Source organism: Bubalus kerabau, chromosome 16, assembly GCF_029407905.1.
Source record: "Bubalus kerabau isolate K-KA32 ecotype Philippines breed swamp buffalo chromosome 16, PCC_UOA_SB_1v2, whole genome shotgun sequence".
Lineage (NCBI taxonomy): Eukaryota > Metazoa > Chordata > Mammalia > Artiodactyla > Bovidae > Bubalus > Bubalus kerabau.
Window position 1 is genome coordinate 68,433,567 of NC_073639.1, and position 24,551 is coordinate 68,458,117.

The 24,551-nt window shown below is 51.8% G+C and overlaps 1 protein-coding gene across 1 annotated transcript; it reads left to right on the forward strand.

Moving 5' to 3' along the window:
- The first annotated feature begins 1,972 nt into the window (after positions 1-1,972).
- Positions 1,973-19,037, forward strand: SELPLG (selectin P ligand). The gene is made up of 2 exons (XM_055550003.1): positions 1,973-2,065; positions 16,310-19,037. Exon 2 carries the CDS (start codon positions 16,315-16,317, stop codon positions 17,623-17,625), a length of 1,311 nt encoding a protein of 436 aa, XP_055405978.1. The 5' UTR covers positions 1,973-2,065; positions 16,310-16,314; the 3' UTR covers positions 17,626-19,037.
- Positions 19,038-24,551: the final 5,514 nt, after the last annotated feature.

Genomic DNA, 24,551 nt, shown 5'->3' on the forward strand with positions numbered 1-24,551 from the left:
ACCCCCACCCCAATTCCGCAGGTGGGGCCAACAGCCTCAGGCACCCCACTCACAATTGAACAAATGACCAAGGCTTCTGGCCCTGTGGCTTGGGAGGGGCTGCTCCCTGCTCTAGAATGATCAACTTATCCTGGTTTGCCTGGGACTGACCCAGTTTTAACACTAAAAGTCCCACATCCCAGGAGCTCCTTCAGTTCCAGCAGGCCTGCCTCGTTGATCACCCTCTGTGTAGACTGTCATCCCTGAATCAGACTCTCACGGGGTCTTTCCTGCAGCAAAGTCAGGGCTGCTCCCCTCTCCACCCCGGCAGGTGGGCGATTGCCCCATTGTTCGTTCCCATCAGAGTCTTCCTCCTGTCTCTCTGACTTGGCCATTAGCATCTGCCCCTAGTTCTTGGACAACCTTCCATCTTTGGAGGGCTTCCTGTTTTATGGATCAAGCACTGGGACCTGGATGAGGTCACACAGGTCTCTGACTCCCGGCCAGCGCTGTTCCCTTGACCTCTGCGTCTTGAGGACCTCGTCATTGACTTCACACCTGTGGGCCAGGTGATGGGCTCTGGTTCGGGATGACCTGGGGTTTGAGGTGGACATCTGGGGCAGAGCCTAGCAGAGGGACTGTCCCGCCTCCGATGGGCTTGTGAACCCGGGCCAGAAGAGATGTATTAATGTCTGAAATGCTTATGATCGGGGCATGGCCTTCCTCCCCTGGGTGAGGCGTTCAGAGTTTCTCGGCCCCTGCCTGTGAGGGCTGGCTGTTCCCACACCTGCTGAGGAGGAGCAGGAATCTCTGAGTGTCTCCCTTCCTCTTTGGGGGCTTCAGGTTCCCTGCCTGTACAGACTGAGTGTTTGGGTCCCCTTCTGGCTGTAGCTTCCTCAAGTGATCAAGATTCTGTCATGTGAACACCCACTGGGGCTCTGATTTTCAGTTTAAGACAACAAGCCAGGATGTGGTGCTCTCTGTGCATGTGTCCTGAGCCCCACCTTGTATTAATACAAAGGCGCTGGCCAGACCCTGGAAGGCAGCCCTCCCTGTTCCTTGCCTTCCTTGAGAGTCTGTGCATTCTCAGGCCTCCCAGCCTGGGCTCCCAGCTCTGCGCTCTCCTTGGGCTGTTGCCTTCTCCCTGGGCTACTTGTCATCTCAGTGGCCACTTCTCCTTGGAAGAGTCTCATGTCAACTCCCTCCCCTGCCCAGGGTAGGTTTGGGGCCCCTCCCTGGCTCATCCAGGAGTGACATGACCACACCACTCTGTCCTAATGATCTGTTTACTTGTTTACTTGCTGGCTTCCTCATCAGATGAACAGCCGCAAGAAGGCCAGAGCCCAGAATTACTTGCCTTAGGGTCTCAGAGCAAAGATGGTGGGGTGTCAGAGTTGGCTAAAGAACCAAAACAGGAAAGAGAAATAAAACAGGCAGAACCTGCCCTCATGGATTTTGCAGTCTGTCTCCCCAGAGAGGTTCTTGATTGCAGCTAAAAGGAGCACTCGGGCACCTTCGAGAGATTCTTGGATCTCCAAAGCATGGTTACATTTGATTTGCAAAGCTCAGGAAGATCTGTGATTTGAATCTCCCCCGCCCCCAATTCTTTTCTTGGCCAAGAATCGAGAACCATCCTCCTTTGCATCTGGTCAATCCCTCCCTTCCAGGGCAGGGTGCCTTCTCACCCCACCCTCCATCCTTGTGGTAATACTGTGGCCTTTCTCAACTTGAGCCTCCTCCCAACTACTCCCCCACGAGTTCCCATGTGGTTCTAGGTGTTTTTCACGGTCAGGAACCTGAGAGTGACCTCAGGCTCCGCGGGGCCCTGTCTCTCACTCCCCACCAAGCTTGATTAACGTCCCCGAAGCTGTCACAAACAAGGGGCTGTGGGCGGTCACGTGGCCCTGAGCAACCACACTCTCGCTTCCTTCTTTTACGCACAGCCGTTGGGGGTTGGTGCGATCCGAGACCACGGCAAGGGTGCCACAGCTGTGCTCGGCAGCACAGGCTGAGTCCTTGTCGCTAAAGCAGAGGAACCACTTCTCCTGGGCCCACGAGGTGGCTGTCCCATGGTCTGCTGAGCACGGTAAGTGCCAGCTTGCAAAACCACGGGGAGTGGCTGGGTGGTAGAGTCCCCAAGGGCTGGCAGGCCTGCCTGACAGACAAGGGCAGACTGGCGGCCAGCCCCAGGCAGGACCTGAGCTGCAGCCCCTGGAAAGAGCATCCCAACACTCTGGGCACTCGGGATTGAGGTGTGCCTGGAGTTCATAGCTTTATTCTGCCATCTCTTCTGGGTCCTAACCCCCTCAACTTTCATCTGTTCCTTCCCACGAGTTTTGCCAGTAGCTGCTGGCTTGGGGGTTACTGTGAATTCTCTTTTTTAATGGAGAAATCAGGAATGTTTCCCTAAAAATCATCCTACCCCTTCATGGGTGGGAAACCAAGGCCCAGAGAAGAGATTTGCTCAGGCTGTGGATCCATTTAAAATAGCATTTTTCAAACCTGTGCTCTTCACATTTTTATAGGACTGAGGAAGGGATGCGTGTGCACAGCAAATTATTAAAATATTAGAATTCAGAAACTACTGCTAGCAAAAGAGAAAGTCAGAATAATGATGAGAATATTCCTGTTTTGTGTCTGGAGTGCTTTAGGGGCATATAAGGGCATGGTGGGGGGCTGGTGGCTCAAGCAGTGTCCCCCTATACACACACATACACAGAGACAAGGAAAGGATCAGGGCCGGTAGGCTCTGGTTGCCTGGAATTCTTTTTTTCTTGGAATGTGGCTCCCCTTGCCTCAGGCAGGCCACACCCTGCATGGTAGACTTCTTCCTTACCGGGCTTGGCCGGCAGACCCGGCAGACTGAAACTGAACAGAATGGGCTGGGCTGCAGGGTGAGCACCACCTGGGAACCTCAGCCTTCAGAGGAGTCAGGGAGTCATCAGAGAACTCTGTGCCCCCTTTTAACAGATGAAGAAACCAAGGCTTTAGAGGGGTGAAGCAGCTGCCCTCAGCGGTACGGCTGGGAGGCGGGCAGGCTTCACTTGTGGTGGCCCCATCTGGTCACCGGACCCTCACGGAGCCCACAGAGATTCCAGGTTTGGGTCTCCCGGCCTCTTTTTGCTGAGCTGGAGAAGGCAGAGGGTGGGGGTGGCCTCTGGCTAGAAGGAAATAGGATTGTTACTGGTTGTGCTGCTCACTGCAGGACAGGACATTCCATAGAGAGACAAGGTGTTGGTATAAGGAAGAGCAACTTTATCCAGAAAGCCAGTTGACTGAGAAGATGGCCCACAAAGAACCATCTTACTTGAGTTAGGATCCAGGCTTCTTTTATACTAAAAGGGAGGGGTGGGGTGGCTGGTTGCTGCAAACTTCTTGGAGTTGGAATCCTTTGTTCTTGCAGCTGTCCACAGTAGTTCTGGTCACGGTGCTCCTATAAACCTCTACCAAGACAATTGTTATTTTTTGTTCGGCAACTTTCTAATCTCTATATGAATGGAAAACTGTTATACCTTTAAAGGTCAAGTCTGGGAGGCAGAGCCTTGAGAAACAAAACAGTATGTGTATTTCTAGCTATAGGTGACTCATTTGTTTTTTTTTTTCTTTACAAAAGTGCAAAGCCAGAAGACCTAACCAGAGGCAACAGAATACAAGGGTTAGAGCTAAAGGAATAGATCTAACGTGGAGCCAGGTCTGTTCTTCTCTGTTACAGTTCCCTACTGTCCATGTCCATTCCACAATGTTGGCAGCAGTGGGGGTGGGGAGGGTGGGGGGAGGGTGGGAGTTGGGGGAGGGTTGGGTCAATGATCACCCTGGCTACTTCTTGCTGAACAAGGGCGAGGAAGGGGTGATGGGGGAATGGAATTTATCAACTTGAAACTGGAAGTATTCCCAAGTCCTAGGCTGAGCATAAGCCATTTGCATTATGAGGACACTGCCCCGCCTTTTTGCAGCTCTGTCACACTTAGACAAGAAGACTTCCCAGGTGGCTCAGCCGGCCAATGCAGAACCTGAAGGAGACGTGGGTTTGATTTCTGGGTTGGGAAGATCCCTTGGAGGAGGAAATGGCAACCTACTCCAATTCTCTCACCTGGAGAATCCCATGGACAGAGGAACCTGGCAGGTTACAGTCCATAGGGTCACAAAGAGTTGGACACCACTGAGTGAGCACATATGCACACTTAGACAAGCACTTGCACACACACACGTGTGTGTGTATATATATAATTCCCCTTTACCTATATATAAACTCTAGCACTTGAGGGCACCGAGGCTGCTCTGCCATGTGCTATCTTTGTATATTTCCCCTGTTGGCCACACTTGGACAGAGCTTGATTAAAGCATTTCCTTTCCAGCAAGTACCAGTGAAATGAGAGAGTGAAGTCCTCATTACTTATATGGTAGGGGCTGACTTGAAACAGCAACTTACGATCTAATGGATTGCAACGCCGAGTCTGTCGACCTATTGGCTACAGGTTCTCCTGGTCAGGCGGACACCAGGAATCCAATATTTCAAAAGGGCTTAATTTAAGCTTGCTTCTGGGAACCACTCTAATCCTTCGCAGGGCAACTGGCAAGGCCTTATCCTCAGGTACATGAGTAGTTTCCAGTCAATATGATACTTGGCTGATATTTGTAGATAAAAGCAAGCACGTTGTCACTGATGTTAGGCAATACAGATTGGGGGATAATTTGCCTTTCTTGGGATGCCATTGGCCCATACTTCTGGTCTTACCTTTCTGTAGACCTCAGGGAGATCATCTAAGTTTTGTCCATTTTTCTGAGTTTTCTAGGAGAGCCCTCTGTAGGTTTCAAAGCAGGTTTCGGTGGGACTCTGATATCTAGTGGTCCCGTTGGAAAACGTCACTTGAGCATTTAGTTTACAGAGGTGATCTTGGCCTAGGATGAGGATAGGGAATTCAGGCATGTACAAGAAACTATATTTTAATATCAAATTTCCTAGTTGGCATTCCAGTGGTTGTGAAAATGATCACCTCTGTACTTCCCCTGACAGCCCAGTGACTGGGGTAGACTGGGAGGTTCTCTGCGCAAACTGAGGGTTTCAGTTCAGTTCAGTTGCTCAATCGTGTCCAATTCTTTGCGACCCCATGGACTGCAGCATGCCAGGCCTCCCTGTCCATCACCACCTCCCGGAGTTTACTCAAACTCACATCCATTGAGTTGGTGATGCCATCCAGCCATCTCACCCTCTGTCGTCCCCCTTCTCCTCCCGCCTTCAGTCTTTCCCAGCATCAGGGTCTTTTCAACGACGGAACTGAGGGTCTAGTATGGAGTTTGTTCCCCCGTGTCTACCAGAAAACCAACCAGTTTGCTACTCATTGTCAGTTTTACCCAGGGCTCCTGTGGGATATTTGAATTGAGTGTCGTTCATCCAGAGGAGCCCCAGGCCTCTTCATTCATCATCTGAACATTGTCCCCTCTCTATGGTCTGATAGGCCCCACTCCTATCCTATCCTATAGGAAATATCCATTTCTAGCCCTCTTTTAAAAACTTATTTTTATTGAAGTATAGTTGGTTTACAATGTTGTGTTGTTTTCAAGTATATAATACACTGATTCAGTTATACATATATTTGTCTCTATCCTTTTTCAGATTCTTTTCCTGTATAGGTTGTTACAAAATACTCAGTATAGCTCTCTGTACTATATGGTAGGTTCTTGTTGTTTATTTTATATATAGCAGTATATAAAAATGTTAATTGCATATTCTTATTCCTTCCCAACCCCCTTTCCCTTTAGTAACCATAGATTTGTTTTCTATATCTGTAGGTCTATTTCTGTTTTATAAAAAGGTGATTTTGTATTTTTTTTTGAGATTCCACAAATAAATGATATATTTTTCTTTCTCTATATAGCTTATTTCACTCAGTGTGATAATCTCTAGCTTCATGCATATTGTTACAACTGGCATTATTTTGTTCTTTTTTAATGGCTGAGTAGTATCCCATTGTACATGTGTGTATGTAATACACATGTACACACCATATCTTTTTTTTTAAGTAATTTATTTTTTATTGAAGGATAATTGCTTTACAGAATTTTGCTGTTTTCTGTCAAACCTCAGCATGAGTCAGCCATAGGTATACATATATCCCTTCCCTTTTGAAACTCCCTCCCATCTCCCTCCCCATCCCACCCTTCTAGGTTGATACAGAGCTCCTGTTTGAGTTTCCTTAGCCAGACAGCAAATTCCCGTTGGCTATTAATTTTACATATGGTAATGAGAGTCCCTTGGACTGCAAGGAGGTCCAACCAGTCCCTTCTAAAGATCAGTCCTGGGTGTTCTTTGGAAGGACTGATGCTAAAGCTGAAACTCCAATACTTTGGCCACTTCCTGCGAAGAGTTGACTCATTGGCAAAGACTCTGATGCTGGGAGGGATTGGGGGCAGGAGGAGAAGGGGATGACAGAGGATGAGATGGCTGGATGGCATCACTGACTCCACGCACATGAGTTTGGGTGAACTCCAGGAGTTGGTGATGGACAGGGAGGCCTGGTGTGCTGCAGTTTATGGGGTCGCAAAGAATCAGACACGACTGAGCGACTGAACTGAACTGAACTGAATATAAGTTTCCATGTTACTCTTTCCATACATCTCACCCTCTCTTCCCCTCTTCCTATGTTCATAAGTCTATTCTCTATGTCTCTCCACTGTTGTCCTGTAAATAAATTCTTCAGTACCATTTTTCTAGATTCCGTATATATGTGCTAAAATATGGTATTTATCTTTCTCTTTCTGACTCACTTCACTCTGTATAATAGGTTCTAGGTTCATCCACCTCATTAAAACGGACTCAAATGCATTCCTTTTTATGTGTGTATGTATATATACACATATACACACCACATCTTCTTTATCCATTCATTTGTCAATGAACATTTAGCTTGCTTCCATGTCTTTAGCCCTCTTTTCCTTTAATTTCAGGCGTTCTCTTCCCCAGCGTCCTTTCTCTTTACAATAAGTCCACTGTTTCGTACGTAGAGCTGGCTTACCTTTCATAGAATCTCCTGTCTTCCAGGAATCCAACACAGCCGTTAGAAAAATAGCATTTCACCTTGGTCTTCTTTTGTCTGTGTCTGTTCTCTCCTGTTGAATACCTCAAAAGCAATGTCTCCCAACTGAGAAGGATTCATTCGAAAGGCACCGTCTAATTTTTACAACTTTCTCCTGATATCTGGGGCACTTTGCCCCATAAAGTTTGCATTTTCCTTTCTAGTATTTTCAGGGCCCTCAGGATCTGCATCTTTATAGAGTCTGATAAATTCTTCCACCAAATTTAGAGAGGTCTTCATTTGATTTGTGCTGAATTTCTTGAACCTTTTCAAACTCTTGTTTTGGGACCCCTTTTTGAAGCCCTGCCAAGATGCACTTACGGTAGTGCTCTGAAAAGGGCACTGGGAATTCCTGGGGGTTCAGTGGTTAGGACTCAGCGTTTCACTTCTGTGGCTCTGGGTTTGATCTCTGGTTGGGGAACTAAGATCCGCATGCTGTGCGGCATGGCCAAAACCAAGCAAAAAACGGACATTGCTCCCCGACTAAAGCTCCCAGTTTGGTTCAGCTGTGGGTGCTGCCAAGTGGGCTTTGGGTCCATTAGGTGGAGCTGGTATGCTTCTTCCCTGGCCTGATCAGTGACTATTCTCCTTTCATCTCCTATGAAGATCATATTGAGAAGACTTTGTATGTCTGTTCAAGTAGGGTGGTTCAGTTCCGTCGCTCAGTCATGTCCGACTCTTTGCGACCCCATGAATTGCAGCACGCCAGGCCTCCCTGTCCATCACCAACTCCTGGAGTTCACTCAAACTCACGTCCATCAAGTCGGTGATGCCATCCAGCCATCTCATCCTCTGTCTTCCCCTTCTCCTCCTGCCCCCAATCCCTTCCAGCATCAGAGTCTTTTCCAATGAGTCAGCCCTTCGCATGAGGTGGCCAAAGTACTGGGTAGCAAAACAATTCTGTCCTTCGGAAAGAATCATCCCTATAAGGAGGGTTGTCCAATTAAATAAATCCAAGGTTGAGAAGGGTCTGTGCATCCATAGAAACCCAGCCAGCTGGCCTTTTTCATTTATGCCCTCTATGGGGTAATTGCCCTGCTCTGGGAGTGGCTCCCGGTCCAAATTGGGTGCCATGCTGAGTCTTGGAGAGTGACACCAGACCAGGTTCCAGTGCCCAGGAAGATAACTGATCCTTTTAAGGAGAGGGAACCAGTCCAACCACTTCCCGAGCCCTGGTGTTGGGAAGTAGGGCTGGAGAAAGAAGAATGGGAGGCAGTGGGAGGAATGGATATGTTGGCATAGTGGCCGGAGTGGCTGGGACAGCCAGCTCTGCCAGAGGAGCACTTCAGGTCTGGAGCAACGTGGCTTCAATCTCCTTCCTTTCCTTTTCTTCCTGTGTGACAGGTTTTCCCTTGGGCTTCTTTTCAAGCCTTTGAAAAGCCTGTATAAAGCAACAACTGTAGGACTTTTCTCATCCCGATGTAATTGTTTGCACAGAGGGGATTTTATCATTCTTCCCCACTTCTTCACAGAATGGCTCTAATTTCACGATTGTATTGTAATTTAGAGAGCCATTCAAAGGCCAGGGTTTCTCAGATCCTAACAGGTACAGTGGCCCCCACATCATTACAGTAAAATGTCCTCTTCCTGTTTGTCATGGGTTCATAGCTGTAATCCAGAGAAGGCGATGGCGCCCCACTCCAGTACTCTTGCCTGGAAAATCCCATGGACGGAGGAGCCTGGTGGGCTGCAGTCCATGAAGTCGCTAAGAGTAGGACACGACTGCGCGACTTCACTTTCCCTTTTCACTTTCATGCATTGGAGAAGGAAATGGCAACCCACTGCAGTGTTCTTGCCTTGAAAATCCCAGGGACAGGGGAGCCTGGTGGGCTTCCGTCTATGGGGTTGCACAGAGTTGGACACGACTGATGCGACTTAGCAGCAGCAGCAGCAGCAGCAGCAGCGTAGCTGTAATCAGACCACTCACTTACCCAAAACGCACCCCCAGAAGACTATTTTTGGGGGTATTTGAAACATCCCCCGTCTTTTAAAGGCAGACAAGGTGGAGCCAGGCTTGTTCTGTTACAGGATGGCTGGTGTGTGTGTGTGTCCGTGTGTCTGTCCGTCTGTCTGTCTATAGATAGCCTCTGAAAATTGTCAGTTCTTAAGCTAAAACCAAGTGTGGGTCTCAGTGAATTCATTTGTGGAAGGACCTCACCTCCTCTGTTACCAGACCAGCAAATTTGGGTACGACAGTTGAGACTTAGGTTTTTTTTCCTATTTTTTGTCCACACTGGAGGGGCATGTGGGATCTTAGTTCCCCAACCAGGATTGAACCCATGCTGCTTGTACTGGGTTGGAGTCTTCGCCACTAAAACCACTAGGGAAGTTCCAAGAGTTGGGTTTTTTGGAGGATGAGAGAAAGGCAAAAAAAAAAATCTTAGATGTCACTATGGTTTGTGTCCCTGTAAAGGTCCACATAACATTCACCAGGTATGAAAAAAAATGAAAGTGTTAGTCGCTCAGTCGCGTTCGACTCTTTGTGACCCCATGGATTGTAGCCAGCCAAGCTCCTCTGTCCATGGAATTCTCCAGGGGAATCTTCCTGATCCAGGGATCGAATCTGGGTCTCCTGCATTGCAGGCAGATTCTTTACTGTCTGAGCCACCATCAAAGCCCTGCTACCTACTCCAGTATTCTCACCTGGAGAATCCCATGGACAGAGGAGCCTGATGGGCTGCAGTGCACGGGGTCGCAGAGAGTCTTACACAGCTGAAGCAACTGAACACACGTGCGTAATGTCTGGAAAGGCTCCTTGACGGCTCTGGGGTAATTGATAAGAAAAGGTTGGGAAGTGCAGGATGACACACGCGAGGCTGAAAGCCTGCAGATTGCACACCCTGGGCAGCTGAGAGCCTGTTGCCAGGTCCCAGTTTGGTGTCCACTCCTGAAACACATCTTTAATGAGCCCCCAGGATGCCAGGCCCGTGGGGACTGGGCATCCACTGGAGACTCGTGGTCTGAAGTAGGTGGCCGGCCATGCTGCCTGCACTCCAAGGTACCAATATCAGAGCACCTACCAAGCACCTGTCTGTCTGCTAAGCCCTGGGCATGTAGCATGAGTCATAAGAGTCTCTGGTTCCTATTTAGCATTTATGGACTGATGGGAATGAATGTTTTGAAAGTAAACAAGCATTTTTTTTTTAAAGGTTTAAACAACCGGACTAATCATGCCTGGGCGATCTGGGAGGGCTTCTTGGAGGAAGCAGCATTTATTCTGGCTCCAGAGAACGTCCAGGCCTGGTTCACAGGTGGTACGGAGCTGTGCCTATGAGGTGGGCTCTGGAGCAAGACCACTCAGGTTCAAATTCCTGCTCCTTCTCTTACTGGCCATGTGGTTCTAAGCACCAAGTGAGCCTCAGTTTCCCCATATTTCACATGGGGTTAATATGAGGAGGTTGTGGGGCCTGAGTGAGCTGATAATTCATGCATAGCTCTTAGAACAGTGCCCAGGGCGTTGTCTACACTAGATACATGTGATTCACAAACCACAGGAGACTGAGGCTGTGTGTGGTACCCAGGCTTCTGGGGCTCCTGGCCCTGGCTCTTTCTCACTAACAAGGTCAGAAGTGCGTCACAGTATCCCAGGGTTGCAGAGTTTTCAGGGATATGACCTTCTGTGCAGAATGACGATGACCGCAGCTTGCCTTTAGTGAGCGCCTGCTGCTGCTGCTGCTGCTGCTAAGTCACTTCAGTCATGTCCGACTCTGTGCGACCCATAGACGGCAGCCCACCTAAATGTCCAACCTGGACCAGCTCACTTCAACCCGTACCAACCCCACAAAGCATACATAGGCGCTACTGGAATCTTGTATTCCAGATAAGGAACTCACGGCTCAGAGAGCTGGGTTCAGTGGCCCAAGGTCACACAGCTTGTACGTGACAGAGGTGGGACTGGATCTGGTTTGATACTGGATTTGATCCTGAGCGGGGCCAGGGCCTGTCCGTTACCAAAACTGGGGTCCGCTCTCGTGTGTGCAGTCAAGCCAATCTACTGACACCATGTTGTGGGGGAGGAAAAGGCAGTGTTTACTGCAGGGTAACAGACAAGGGGTCTAGGACAGCTAGGGCTCAAAAAGCCAGAACTCCCCTATGAGCCTTTGCAAAGCACTTTTATTTTTTTAAAGATATTTTTTGATGTGGACCATGTTTAAAGTCTTTATTGAATTTGTTACAGTGTATGCTTCTATTTTCTTTTTTTTTTTTTGGCTGCAAGGCATGTGGGATCTTAGCTCTCCAAGGATCGAACCCACAGCCTCTGCTTTGAAAGGAGAAGTCTTAACCACGGGACCACCTGGGAAGTCCTGCAAGGCATTTTTCAAGGCCAGATGAGGGAAGGAGGAGAGTTGCACAGTTCTGACTGGTTGATGGTTAGGTAACAGGGCAGCATCACAAAGGTTAACATCATCAATCCTCGGGTGCCAGGTCTGGGGGCTATGTGTTCATCCACCTGGTGGGAGAAGGGCTAGCATCTGTAAAACAACTCAGGAAATGTGCATCAGGTAGTTATCTAGGTACTTCAGGGAAGAGCTAAAGCAGAGAATATGCGGGGGAGGGGGGGTGAGGTGTCTGTCCTAAGAAGGCCCCACAGGGTCCTCCTTGGTCACACGTCCAGTCCAGCAGGACTCAGACCTGAGCTGGGATCTTAGGTGGAGGGGACGCCTGGGCCTCCACTGGATCCCCTCTCTTGAGGCTCCTCAACCACACCCTGAGATGCTCCATCCTTCGGATCCTCAGATTTCAAGCTTTTGAATGCTGGGATTCAGGATTCCAGCTGGGAGGTCCCAAATTTCTTGAGTCCCATGAGTGTCTTTCCTGAGTGGTCCAGGGCAGCCGTGCAGAGCTTGGGGCTGGGGTGGGTGTGGGAGGTGGCCCCTGGCAGCTCGCCAGTCTACACTGCCTGAGTGCGGAAGTACCCCAGTTCAGGGTGGAAGGAAACAGGTAGTGTCTGACCGCCTCCATTGGGCAAGTGATGAAACAAATAGGTTGTGGCATCTCTCTGCCCTTCTCTGTGCCCCGCCCACCCCTCCCGGTGATAAGTGACTGTTTTCCTGCCATCAGAGGACAGAAGAGGCAAAAGGCGGGGGCTGAAGGAAATAGCTTCACTGCCCTTAGCCTCGCTTCCCTAATCTGTGTAACAGGAACCAGAGCGGCCAGTGCCGGGGGGGTAGGCGAACGGGTCCCCCACATGATGAGGTAGTGAAACGATCCATCCACAGTGGGGGTTTATGCCACGTTGTTTCATTAGGGTACACGTGTCCTAGCAAAGATGAAAGTCATTATCCTACCTGCCAGACATGCTGCTTGTACTCTGCTCCTCTCCTTGTTACCTGAGAGGCTCTTTGCAGTCACAGAGCCTCTGGGAACTGTGCGGGTTTCAGTCCTATGGGTGAGGCCTGCCCAGCTGCAGCCTGGCTCCAGGGTGCTGTATCCCCGGTAACCTTCCTCTTGAAGCCCACAGTAGGGCAGGTCCCAGGGTCGTGGTTGCCTGAGACTGGTGGGGACGAGGGATGGTCAATGCTAACACTGGGAACATTTGGGATGCGCTGGTCGGCTTAGGCCCAGGCAGGGAGATACTGGCTTTTCCCAGTGCTCCCTGTTGCATCCCGAACAGGCAGGGAAGTCTCTGCTCTCACATAGGTCTTTGCAGCTTCCCTAACGTACGGAGGTAGGGAGGTCGCCACCTCCGTACCCTCCCGGAGTCAAGAGGCCCGCCCCCCATCTCCTCTGCTCCTCTGTCCGTAGCCCCCTGCCAGATGCCAGCATCAGGGGACCTTCCTGCAGCATCTCATTCTGTTCTCATCTTTGAGACAATACCACCCATCTTACAGATGAGGAAACTGAGGCTTAGACTTGGTAAAGCGATCTGCTCAGGTTATACAGCAGCTCAGTGGTCTCTCTTCCACCCCAGGCTGCCTCCGTGTGAAGGGATGGGTGCAGGGGGACAGCCCACCTTGGAGACCACAACCTGGCCCCTTCCACAGTACCCTCCCAACCTCCCTGACTCACCCAGGTACCTCCCTAACCCAGGAGCCAGTGGGTTGGGTCTTCTGTTTTTGTTCTCCCTTTCTGCTTCCAGGAAATGGCTAAGCGCTCTGCCTTCCAGGAACCGAGAACTGCCCAAGTGGGGGTAGTGCGCAAGCTCATAGTTACGAAATATGTCCTAAATATGGCTTCTTCTTAAAGTCCCCTGCCGTCAGGAAAGTGGGGCCAAGATTAGGCCATATACTCTTTCCCAAGGTGCAAAGAATGTCTGCCTCCCAAAGGCAAATTCAGAGGCAAAGAATGTGTGTGTGTGCGCACACGTGTATGACACATTTATTAAGCACGAGCTGCAAGTTGGCACTTTTGAATTCATTATGTCATTGCATTCTCCCCAAAACCCTATGAGATGGGTGGCGTTTGTTGTTCCCATTTTACGGATGATGAAACTGAGGCTCAGAAAGGCAAAGATCTGAGTCAGGGTGATTTCACTTGTAAGGGACAGAGCTGAGACTTGACCATCCTTTTGTCGGACCTGAAAATCTGTGCTCTCAACCTTGTGCCCTGCATAGTACCCAGTACAGAGAGCACCAACCTTTCTGGGTGTTACAGCCTTCAGGGTCCTCCTGATTCCTTCTTTGCCCTCCCTCTCCTAACTGGGTCCCCAGTGGCAGGCACAAACCCACCAAGCTAAGCTGTGTTCCAAGGCTTTGCGCCTTCTGCCCTCTCAGCTAGGTTAGGTCTCTCCACAAAGCCTTCCTGAGTTCTCGCTAGCTTTGAATCTGGTCTCCGCGACTTGGCAGCTGTGTGTCTTTGTGCAAGTCGCTCTACCTCTCTGAGCTTCATCCCTCCTCAGTAAAATGAGGATATCTGTGAAAGCCAGATGTGTCTGGTGCAAATATCATTGTTTAGTTTAAGAAATTATTTTAAGGTAAGATCAGACTGGTATTTTAGAAACCATCGTAATTTTAACTAACATGTGAGAGGTGGAATTGAGTCTAGAAGCAGAGGGTCTATGAATGAGTTACAGATATTCAACAAATGATGAACAACTGCTCTCTGCTCTGAATTACGTGAAGTACAAGGAAAGGTATCGAATAAATGAGAAAATGCTTTGAAAAAGTAGATATATGTATCAACAAATGTATACTGGAATCACTTTGCCGTACACCTGAAACTAACCCGACATTGTAAAATCAATTATACTCCAACTGAAAAAAAAACCAGGAAAAGTTTTGGAAATTATCCAGGCGCTGCTCCACTCTGGCATGAGCTGGTCGGCTTAGTCCCAGGAAGGGAGATACTGGCTTTTCCCAGTGCTCCCTGTTGCATCCCGAACAGGCAGGGAGGTCTCTGCTCTCACACAGGTCTTTGCAGCTTCCCTAACGTGGGGAGGTAGGGAAGTCGCCACTTCCATACCCTCCTGAGTCAGAGGCACCCCTCATCTCCTATGCTCCTCTGTCCACAGCCTCCTGCTGGATGCCAGCATCATGGGACCTTCCTGCAGCATTTCATTCTGTTCTCATCTTTGAGACAATACCGCCCATCTTACAGATAAGGAAACTGAGGCTCAGACTTGGTGAAGCAATCTGCTCAGTTTACACAGCAGCTCAGTGTTCCCTCCTCTGCCCTGGGCTGCCTCTGTGTGCTGGGGTGGGCTGGGGGGAAAGCCCACCTTGGGGACCACAACCTGGCCCCTTCCACCTTGGATTGCATATTGCTGAAGGGTACTATGTCAGGGAATCAAGGAATCTCAGCCCAAAACACAGCTGTTGGTCACCACAGGATTCTCAGCTGCAAGATTTTGAATCCCACAAACACCAGCCACTGCCAGGGGGAGAATAAGGGGAGAGAGAGAAACCCAGGAGGCATGAGTGTTCACAAGGCCAAGAAGAAAGACCAATCATATGGCCAAAGGGAGAGGCACTGCCCTTTCTGGCTCCCTGGTCGGGAGGCTGAGGGGTAATACAAATACAGACAGTCACTTTTGCTACCCACAGGCAAACGAGACGACTGTCAGATCCCTGAGGACAGGCTGGTCACAACAGATTTGAGTCACTCTCCTGGCCCCAGATACAGCAGTTGATGGCTCTGGGCCCTCGAGGACTTACAGGATAGATTTACTGAAAGAACCGAAGTAGCTGCTATTTGTAGGAGCTGGAGATAGGAGCAAAATGCTAAGGGCTTTGTAGGTATCACCTCATTTTATCCTCACAGTAGTCTACAGGTAGGTGCTATCATCCCCATCATATAAGCAAGGACCTAGCCAAAGGGAACTGGATCAAGCCAACACATGGAGAAAGGATGAGAAGACTGAGAATCTGAGGGACAGGCCAGGGTTGTGTGGGATGGGAGCCAAGATAAGGGAAACTGGAACAGAGGGATGCAGAGAGAGGAGTCAGCGTCACACTTCAAGAGGCCTCAGAAGGCCAAACGAGCATCTTTATCCTGTAGTCCCATGGTCACCAAACTCTTGCTCATGGACCCCATTGGTGGACAAGATAGGTACATTGATATATTTACAAATTGTGTACAGGTACCACTGTGCTCATGAGACATTGTAAATGTGTACACAAATAGAAGTTAAGTGACACAGAAGTTCATATAAGTAGAAGATCTAATGTAATCTTTCCACACCCCAGTAGACTGTCTTGTCCACACTGTACTGGGTCTTCGCTGCTGCACATGGACTTTCTCTAGTTTTGACGAAACTAGTCTCTAGTTTGGACTTTCTCTAGTTTTTTGCGGGAGGGGCTGCTCTCCAGGTGCGATGTGCAGGCTTCTCGTTGTGGCAGCTTCTTCTGTCGCAGAGCACAGGCTCTACGGCACGCAGGCTTCCACAGATGTGGAGTGTGGGCTCCGCAGCGGTCACTCAGGGGCTCTGCAGCACAGCTTCAGCAGATGTGGTGCACGGGCTTAGCTGCCCAGTGGCACGTGGAATCTTCCCAGACCAGGGATTGACCCTGTGTCTCCTGCACTGGCAGGTGAATTCTTAACCACTGGACCACCAGGGAGGTCTGAGGCAAATATTAATACATTTCTGTGCACTGGGTCAAGGGAGTTGAAGAGCGCCCCCAGATGGATTCACTGATGCTGGTAAGTAGTAACAGCTGCTATTTGTGGAAAGCTTCTGTGCACCAGGCGTGTGCGGGGTGCTGAGGATGCTCCAGACCAGAAGTGTTACCATGTGGATGTCCAGGGTCGCGGTCAAGGGCGTTTGGTGGGCCCAGGGGTGCAGCTATCCTGACGCCCCGTTGTCCACGTCCCCCCTCCAGGTGCCATGTTTCTGCAACTCCTGCTGCTTCTGGCCCTGCTGGGCCCTGGCAGCAGCCACCAGCTGGGGAACACCAGTAAGTATGAACCTGTGAAGGTCCCAGAAGACGATGAAGACTATGACTATATAGGACAAACGGACCCTCCAGAGATGCTTGACAATATCACTGAGGTCCCCAAGTTTCTGCTTATGGTGGCAACGCTGGGGCAGAGAGAGTCTGCAGGGCCTGTGACTCCTGAGTCATTCATTCTGGAGGTGTCCACAAGGGACTCTGCTGTCCTGAGTGCCACAGGGGCAACCACCGAGAAACTGAGCCCAAAACTGGTCACACTGGTCCCGCTGACCAGAGAACTGGTCACTGAAATCCCTCCCAAAGTGACGGATCCATCCACAGAGCTGGCTGCAGCCACAGAGGCCCTGTCCACGGACCCCGTGACCACAGAGGCCCTGTCCACAGAACCCAGGCTTACAGAGGCCCTGTCCACAGAACCCATGGCCACAGAGGCCCTGTCCACGGAACCCAGGCTTACAGAAGCCCTGTCCACAGAACCTGCGGCCACAGAGGCCCTGTCCACGGAACCCAGGCTTACAGAGGCCCTGTCCACAGAACCCAGGCTTACAGAAGCCCTGTCCACAGAACCTGCGGCTACAGAGGCCCTGTCCACGGAACCCAGGCTTACAGAAGCCCTGTCCACAGAACCCGCAGCCACAGAGTCCCTGTCCAAAGAACCCAAAATCAGAGAGACTCTGCCCATGGAACCAGCCACCACAGAAGCCCCTTTCAGGGAGCCCACTACCATACCAGCCCTGCCCACAGATCCAACCACTGTGGAGGCCCTGCCCACGAGACATGCTACCACAAGGGGCCTAACCACAGCCCTTCCTGTGGCCTCTGATACTCCTAAGGGCACCACTGTGGCAGCTGGCGACTTGTCTGATGACTTCACTGGGAACAAAGATCAGAGCCTTTTTCCCTGGAGCTCTGTGGCCCCGATCCCTGCAGAGGGCGTGTCAGACCCGGGCCCCGTGAAGCAGTGTCTGCTGGCCATCCTCATCCTGGCCCTGCTGGCCACCATCTTCCTCGTGTGCACCGTGGTGCTGGCCATCCGCCTCTCCCGCAAGAACCACCTGTACCCCGTGCGTGATTACTCCCCCAGTGAGATGGTCTGCATCTCATCTCTGCTGCCCGAGCGGGGGGAGGGGCCTGCTCCCATGCCCAATGGGGACCTGCCCAAGGCCAAGGACCAGGGCCGGAAGGCGGGGCCGGGGGAGGACCGTGAAGGGGATGACCTCACCCTGCGCAGCTTCCTCCCTTAGCTCCCGAGCTGCTGAGCCAAGGCCCATGCCGAGGCTCTAAGCCGGGGGTCGGGCTGCCTTGGATCCCCCTGGAGACGGGAATCTTCAGGGCGCGGACTTGGGCTGCCACACACAAGACTGAGAGCAGCCAGGCTCCAGGCACCGAAGCAGGCCTGGCAAACAGAACCTCCGGTAGAGGCTGCAGATGACTCCCCCAGCTCCCTGCCCAGCCCCCGTGTGTCCTGGGCTCCCCTCTAATGCCTCTGTTCCCTGGCCACTGGAGTCTCATCCTCACGCACCCAGGAGGACTCAGAGTTCGTCCCCACTGCCATGCCCACTACCGTTTCCTTCTACGGTCACTGCACAGAAAGGGGGCACTCTGAACTGGATTCCTTAGTTCACTTCCTATAACCCCCCCTCCTCATTTGGGCTATCTCTCAGGGAACCCACGGTGAGTTGTGGGGGCTGGGCAGGTTCCTTAGGGGACTCTGTGGACCTACAAGCTACTGTCTAGTGACAGCCTAACCCCATCCTGCCCTCCCTCGCCTCCCCCCCCGGGGCCTTGATTGAGGTGCTCACAGAGGTCTCCCGGCGCCCAGCTCAGAGCCCAGGATGGCACACACACACACACACACACACACACACACACGTACATCGCTCAGTCATGTTGAGGTGCTCACAGAGGTCTCTCGGGGCCCAGCTCAGGGCCCAGGATCACACACACACACACACACACACACACACACACACACACACACACACACACGTACGTCGCTCAGTTGTGTCCGACTCTTTGTGACCCCGTGACGGTCAGTAAATGTTTGGGGCTGAACAAGTGATGGCTGAGTGAATGCTTCAAGCTGCCTCCTTCAGGTGGAGAGCGGGTCCTTTTGCTGTTCCCCCAACCCCAGGGCCCTTAGGAAGCCCCCTGCACAGGCTATTAAGGTTACTTCAGGGGGCACCTTGGTGTATCCTTGGGCGCTGCGGGAGGGGTTCAGGCTGTCGAGGGGCAGAGAATGCTGGCCCCAGGAACCACTTTGTCCAGTGCCACCCATGACACAGTTCAAGCCTGCAGAATTTGGTCCCCCCGCACCCCAAATCTCTGCCAGATACCCCCTCTAAACATCAATGCCATGCACCCCAGAAGCCCACCCTGACCTCTCTCTGTTCTGCATGAGGCTCATGTCCCCAGTGGCCCCCTCCTCACAGGGGGAGCCTGGCTACACTCCACAAGGCCTTCCTACAACTGACTGGTTGTCTTACAGAGTTTGAAGAAGTGAAGTCGCTTCAGTCATGTCCAACTCTTTGTGATCCCCTGGACTGTAGCCTGCCAGGCTCCTCTGCCCATGGGATTCTCCAGGCAAGGATACTGGAGTGGGCTGCCATTTCCTTCTCCAGCATAGAGAGTCTGGGGCCTGGTAAACTTTTTCTTAAAGGGCAAGATCATAAATATCTTAGGTTTGGCAGCTCACGTGGTCTCTGTCGTATCTTCTCAACTCTGGCATCCTGGCATGAAGGCCACGATTGACTCTGCGTCATGGATGAAGGGGTTTAGCTGAATTTTGTTGAAACTTTAAGGCAGCAGGCTGGGTCAGGCTCTATAAGCTTGTCCCTACTTCAGTTTAGGGTGACCAGATGTCCTGAGACTTTCCTGGTTTCAGCACTTAAAGTACTATATCAATGGGATATAAGGCTTTCGGCTCCAGCAGATTAGAACAGCGAGTGGCCCTGTTTAAGCACTGAAACCCACGTGGACCCCGAGGGTCAGATCAGGAAGCCAAAGGCTTAGAGATGAGAAGGGTGTGGTTTACTTCCTGACATGGCTGAGCCAGGGTTTCAGACTTTTGATCTTTGCTTCCTAATGCCTTTTAGTCATTTCTGTACACGGGGAAGGAAACACACACACACACACACACACACACACACACACACACACACACTTCTGCCTTCTAGAACATTCATCTCAGGGGACTTTTTCTCTTCTAAAAAAATGCCTCCAAGGGCCTCATTGGGAATTCAGGACCCCCTCCACTCCGTGGCATAACCTGCAGAGAAAGAATTCAAAGAAAAAGTCGAGTTGGGGCAGGGGAAGGGTGGGTGTTGGTTGCAACTCAGAGAGAGGGATGGGGGGAACGGGAGGAGGAACACAAAAAGCAACAGGGCCGTCGGGGACAGAGTCAGGGATAAGTGGAGAACTGCCTGGTTCTGTCCTCCCCTGCCCCCATGCCCTTGAACCTCCACAACAGCTGTGATACACAGGAAGGTGTGTTCAAGGTGCTCTGGTCGGGCGCTGGTGGAGCTGGGTATCCGCCATGGGCGGGACAGCCAACCCTGGAGAAGGTGGAGTCCTAAGACAGCAACAGGATTTCACTTCCCCTTTATCAGGGATCAGAAAACTCAGCTGGTGGATTCCACATCACTGGGGTGGGGCCCCAGAGGCTGGAGGACTTGGGGGACATTTGAGCAGTTCCTCTGGGACTTTGCTACCCCGTCCGTCTGGGCAGAGAGCAGGTCTCCGGGCTCCGGGGGCGCCCCTGCTCCCGCACGTTGGTTTTCCGTCTCTACCGGAAGAAGAGCGTTTCTCTGCAGCCCTCCCTTCAAGGTGCAGGATTCGTCAGCAGCGGAGATGGCGAATGCTTGAAGATGCCACCAGAGGGCGCCCACCACCAGCTAGTGGAGCCAAGGGCAGCCTGGCGCTTCGCTTGGTCCAGTCTCGGAGGATGAAGGAAGGATGGAGCCAGATCAGAGCTCCAAACCCAGTGGGGTGCTGGTATATATTTATCAACTGGCTTCTCAGGTGGATTGGTGCCCAAAGCACGATTTGCAGTGCTTGCCAATTTCTTTGCTGTAAATACTCCCATGGCTGATTTTGAGCAACCAGCCATTTATACACTAGATCATACAAAAAATGTAAATAATGCCAATGACGTAGATGTAGGATGTAGTAAGATCATGCGGAAGTGATGAGTTTTAAGTATTGAAGACCTTGGTTTTTAACATAATTTAATTTTATGTAACAACTGGTTCAAATAATTCTGAAAATTTGACAACTGGATCTGAGACTGATATAGGCTGGCTCCTGCATCCTAGTGTGCCCTTCCACTTGTCTGGACCTCCCTTGCCCTTGAACATCACCCCAGGAATTGCCCCATCCATCCACTGAACACAAATATCTGCTATGTCTCCATGGATCCCCTTATACAGCCTATGAAGGAACTAGGAGTCTCCCCATTTTACAGAAGAGGAAACTGAGGCTCAGAGAAGTGCAGTCACATGTCCCAGATCGTACATAAGTATCTGAGATTGGAATCTAGGCTTGAATCAGAAAGACACATTCTTACCACTGAGTCATGAGGTCCTTGAGATCATAGCGGGGTTCTGGGGGAATCCCGTGCCCCAAACTCCCACTCCTGCTGACCTGTCCTGGGGTCTGGAAGTCCCCTCAGTCACCCTTTGTGGCTCCCAGTTGCTGAGAGAAGGCGCTGGGACTTGTTAGTTGCTCAGTCATGTCCAGTTCTTTGCAACCCCATGGACTGCAGCCTGCCAGGCTCTCCTCTGTCCCTGGGATTCTCCAGGCAAGAATACTGGAGTGGGTAGCCAATCCCTTCCCCAGGGGATCTTCCTGACCCAGGGATCAAACCTGGGTCTCCTTCATTCAGGCAGATTCTTTACTGTCTGAGCCACTAGGGAAGCCCCAGGATGACGAAGTTGAACCCAGCTTGCAGAGAGCAGGCACACAGCAGACCTGGGATGCAAGACTGAGAGAGGGGGCTGCAACAAGGTGTGGGCGTTTCCTGGGCACTCAGTCTATGCCCAGCCCCACGGCAAATGCTTTATCTGCCTGATCGCATTCAGGTCTCACAACAACCTGTGAGATGAGGACAATTATTATCCCACTTCTCTGCTAGAGAAACTGAGGTTCAGAAAGCTGAGCCACTGACTTCAGCAAGTTGCACTGCTGAGAAACCAGACTCCACTGACTTCAGCTCTGGCAGTAGGGAAGGAAGGAGGGTAGACAGGAAATGGGGGACAGGGGGTGGCATGCTAAATTTACTCTTGTCCCTTTGGAGGGGGGTTGCTGCCAGCCCTGCGGGTGCTTCATCTGGCTGTCAATCTGGACAAAGGCTCCCCAAACCCTCCTCCATACCCCACCCCTGCCTGCCACTCAACCAAGTCTTACCTGATGCCTAAACACAAGATACGTCCTCCATAAACCATAGTTTTTAGGATTATCAGATAGAGAAAAATGACTGGAGGGATGTACACCAAATCGTTAAGAGAGATTAGCCACCAGGCATGGGATTATAAGTGAATTTTATTTGGTTCTTTTGACTTTCCTGTGTTTTCCTAATATTTTTCAATGGGCAGAACAAAATCATAAGTGTTTAGGAAGTCTGGGGGTCCCAGGTCTCCCCAGCTGGTGAGTAAAACCATCCACTCTTTAGCTATGAATGCTCACACAGGAAGGCTCTGAGCTGGTGGTCCTAACCCGGGGGCAACTTTGCCCCCCCTCCAGGGGACATCTGGCAATGTCTGGAGATAAGCTGGTTGTCATGACTTGGGAGGTGGTCAGGGACTCCGACAAACATCCCACAGTGCACAGGCCAGTCCCCCGAGGCCAAGAAGGGTCTGGTCCAAATGTCAGCGGTCCTGAGGTGGAGAAATTCTGCTCTCCCCACTTGGCAGTGAGGGCCCCTTGGAGTTCCCCTTCTCAAAAGTGTTTGGAAACCCGAACTGTGTGGTCATGAGCTTGATTGCTGAGTCTCCTCTTGGTGGCTGGAAGCCTGTAGCCATAATTGCTCAGGCTTTTGCCCCCTGGGGTCCCACAGGGCCAGTGCCCATGCCTAAGCCTGGCACAATAAGGATGCTGCTGCTGAACCTGGCAGGGTGGCAGCCTTGGAGCTGCTTTTCCGAGGAAAGGAGCCTAAAGGAATGGGCCCAGGGCAGGAGACAGGAGCACCAAAGGGGTGAAGATGCAGTCCCTTGCCCGGGCACGTGAACCCTGCCAGGGGCGAAGCATGGTCCCCTCCGGTCCCAGCACTGCTTCCGGGCTGCCCCCTCCCTTGGGGCAGTCCTTCCGGGAGACTGATCGTTCTCCCTTGTGTCTGGCCTCCAGACCCGTCCGGCCTTCAGGGGATTTCCCCCAGAGCTTCAGTGGCCCCCTCAGCAAATCACTGGCTATAAATGAATCTGTAGGACGGTACGGTGCCTTAATCCCGCCAGCAGCTGAAGCTTCTGGAAGCCAACCCCTGCCTGTTTGGACCCCCATCTCACCCACTGGCAGACATGTTGGCTGGATGAGGGCAGGAAGGCTGTCATCTCTCCCTGTCACTTGGCTCCGGCCCCAAGAGCCTGCTGGTTCTTTCTCCTTGCACTCTCCTGCCCCAGGTCCTTTGCACCTGCTGCCCCTCTGCCTAGTGCCCTCTTGCCAGAGGTCTGTGGAACCAGCATCTTCTCATCCTTTGTGTCTCAGCGTGAATGTCGCCTCTTCAGAGGGGCCTTCTCTGCGGCCCTGCCCCCACTTTTGTTTAGGACAACCCCCTGCTCCCCTTCAGGGTGGTGGTGGTGGAGCTCATGCTGTCGTGTTCGACTCTTTGTGACCCCGTGGACTGCAGCCCACCAGGGTGCTCTGTCCATGGGATTCTTCAGGCAAGAATACTGGAGTGGGTAGCCATGCCCTTCTCCAGGGGATCTTCCTGACCCAGGGACTGAATTGCATCTCTCACGTCTCCGGCATTGGCAGGCGGGGGTCTTTACCGTTAGTGCCACCTGGGAAGCCAGATGACCGTGTGGATGTACGGAGTTTTGCTGTGCAAGAGCGGGGCCTCTGTCCCTCACATTCACTCTCTGTATGTCTGCACAGTGCCTGGCAGTCCGCAGGGGTTTAGAAGACATGGACCGCATTGACAAATGGGCAAGGGAGTTTGGCAAGAGGGTGAAGATGCAGAGACAGCTGTGGGACTAGCAAACATCTAAGCACCAGAGGCAGAAATCAAAAGAGCCTTAGCTTTAAGGCTTAGGGTCAGGCCTGGGTTTCAATCCCTGCTCTGCTGCTTATTTCTGGATGTCGGGCAAGGCTAACCTCTGGGAGCCTCAGCTTCCATACCTGTGAAATGGGGAGAAAAGCCCTTGCTATTCATACAGCTGTGACATGGCTGGCACACTTCAGGTGACCAACTAGGTCCCACGTTAGGCAGTCCCTGGCTATGGGAGCAGGCGTAGACCCTCTGAGGGGCACCATGGGGCCTCCACATCCCCCCATGCCTGGAAGTCCAGCCCCCCTGTGGTTTGGGGAGCAAGCCCCCGCCCTGCTAAGCACGCCGTCTTTTGGCCTAAAATTAGCTCACAAATTCCATGGCTGCCTGGTCGGTGCTTCCAACCGACAATTCAAACCAGATGTTTCCAGCTGTTGGGGCCCTTCCCCCCTGGCCAGCGCCTGCATGTGCCCCGGGGAGGTCGGACTCTACCCAGGGGAGATGGATCGGAGCACGCACTCGGGGGCCCTGGCAGGAGCGGGAGCCAGCCTGGGCCTCTGGGCTCACCCCTCTAAGGATGGGGGCCCCCTTGCCAGCTGACCTGCCAGCGAGTGGGGGCTGGGGTGGGTGACCGCTCTGCCTTTTTCCATTCAGGAGCCTTGTGGAGCGCCTGCTGTATGCCAAGCCTCTGTTTTTGCTGCTGTCCAGATACTGTGAGAAAGAGGCTCAGTCCGAGGTGCCACTTGCGTTGCTGTTGTTATAATTAGCGTGTGTATTTAGTGCCAGGTGGCGCTACTGGTAACCCTCCTGCCAGTGCAGGAAATTTGAGAGACACAGGTTCGATCCCTGAGTTGGGAAGATCCCCTGGAGAAGGGTAGGGCAACCCACTTCAATATTCTTGCCCGGAGAATCCCATGGGCCGAGGAGCCCGGTGGGCTACAGTCCACAGGGTCGCACAGAGTTGGACACAAC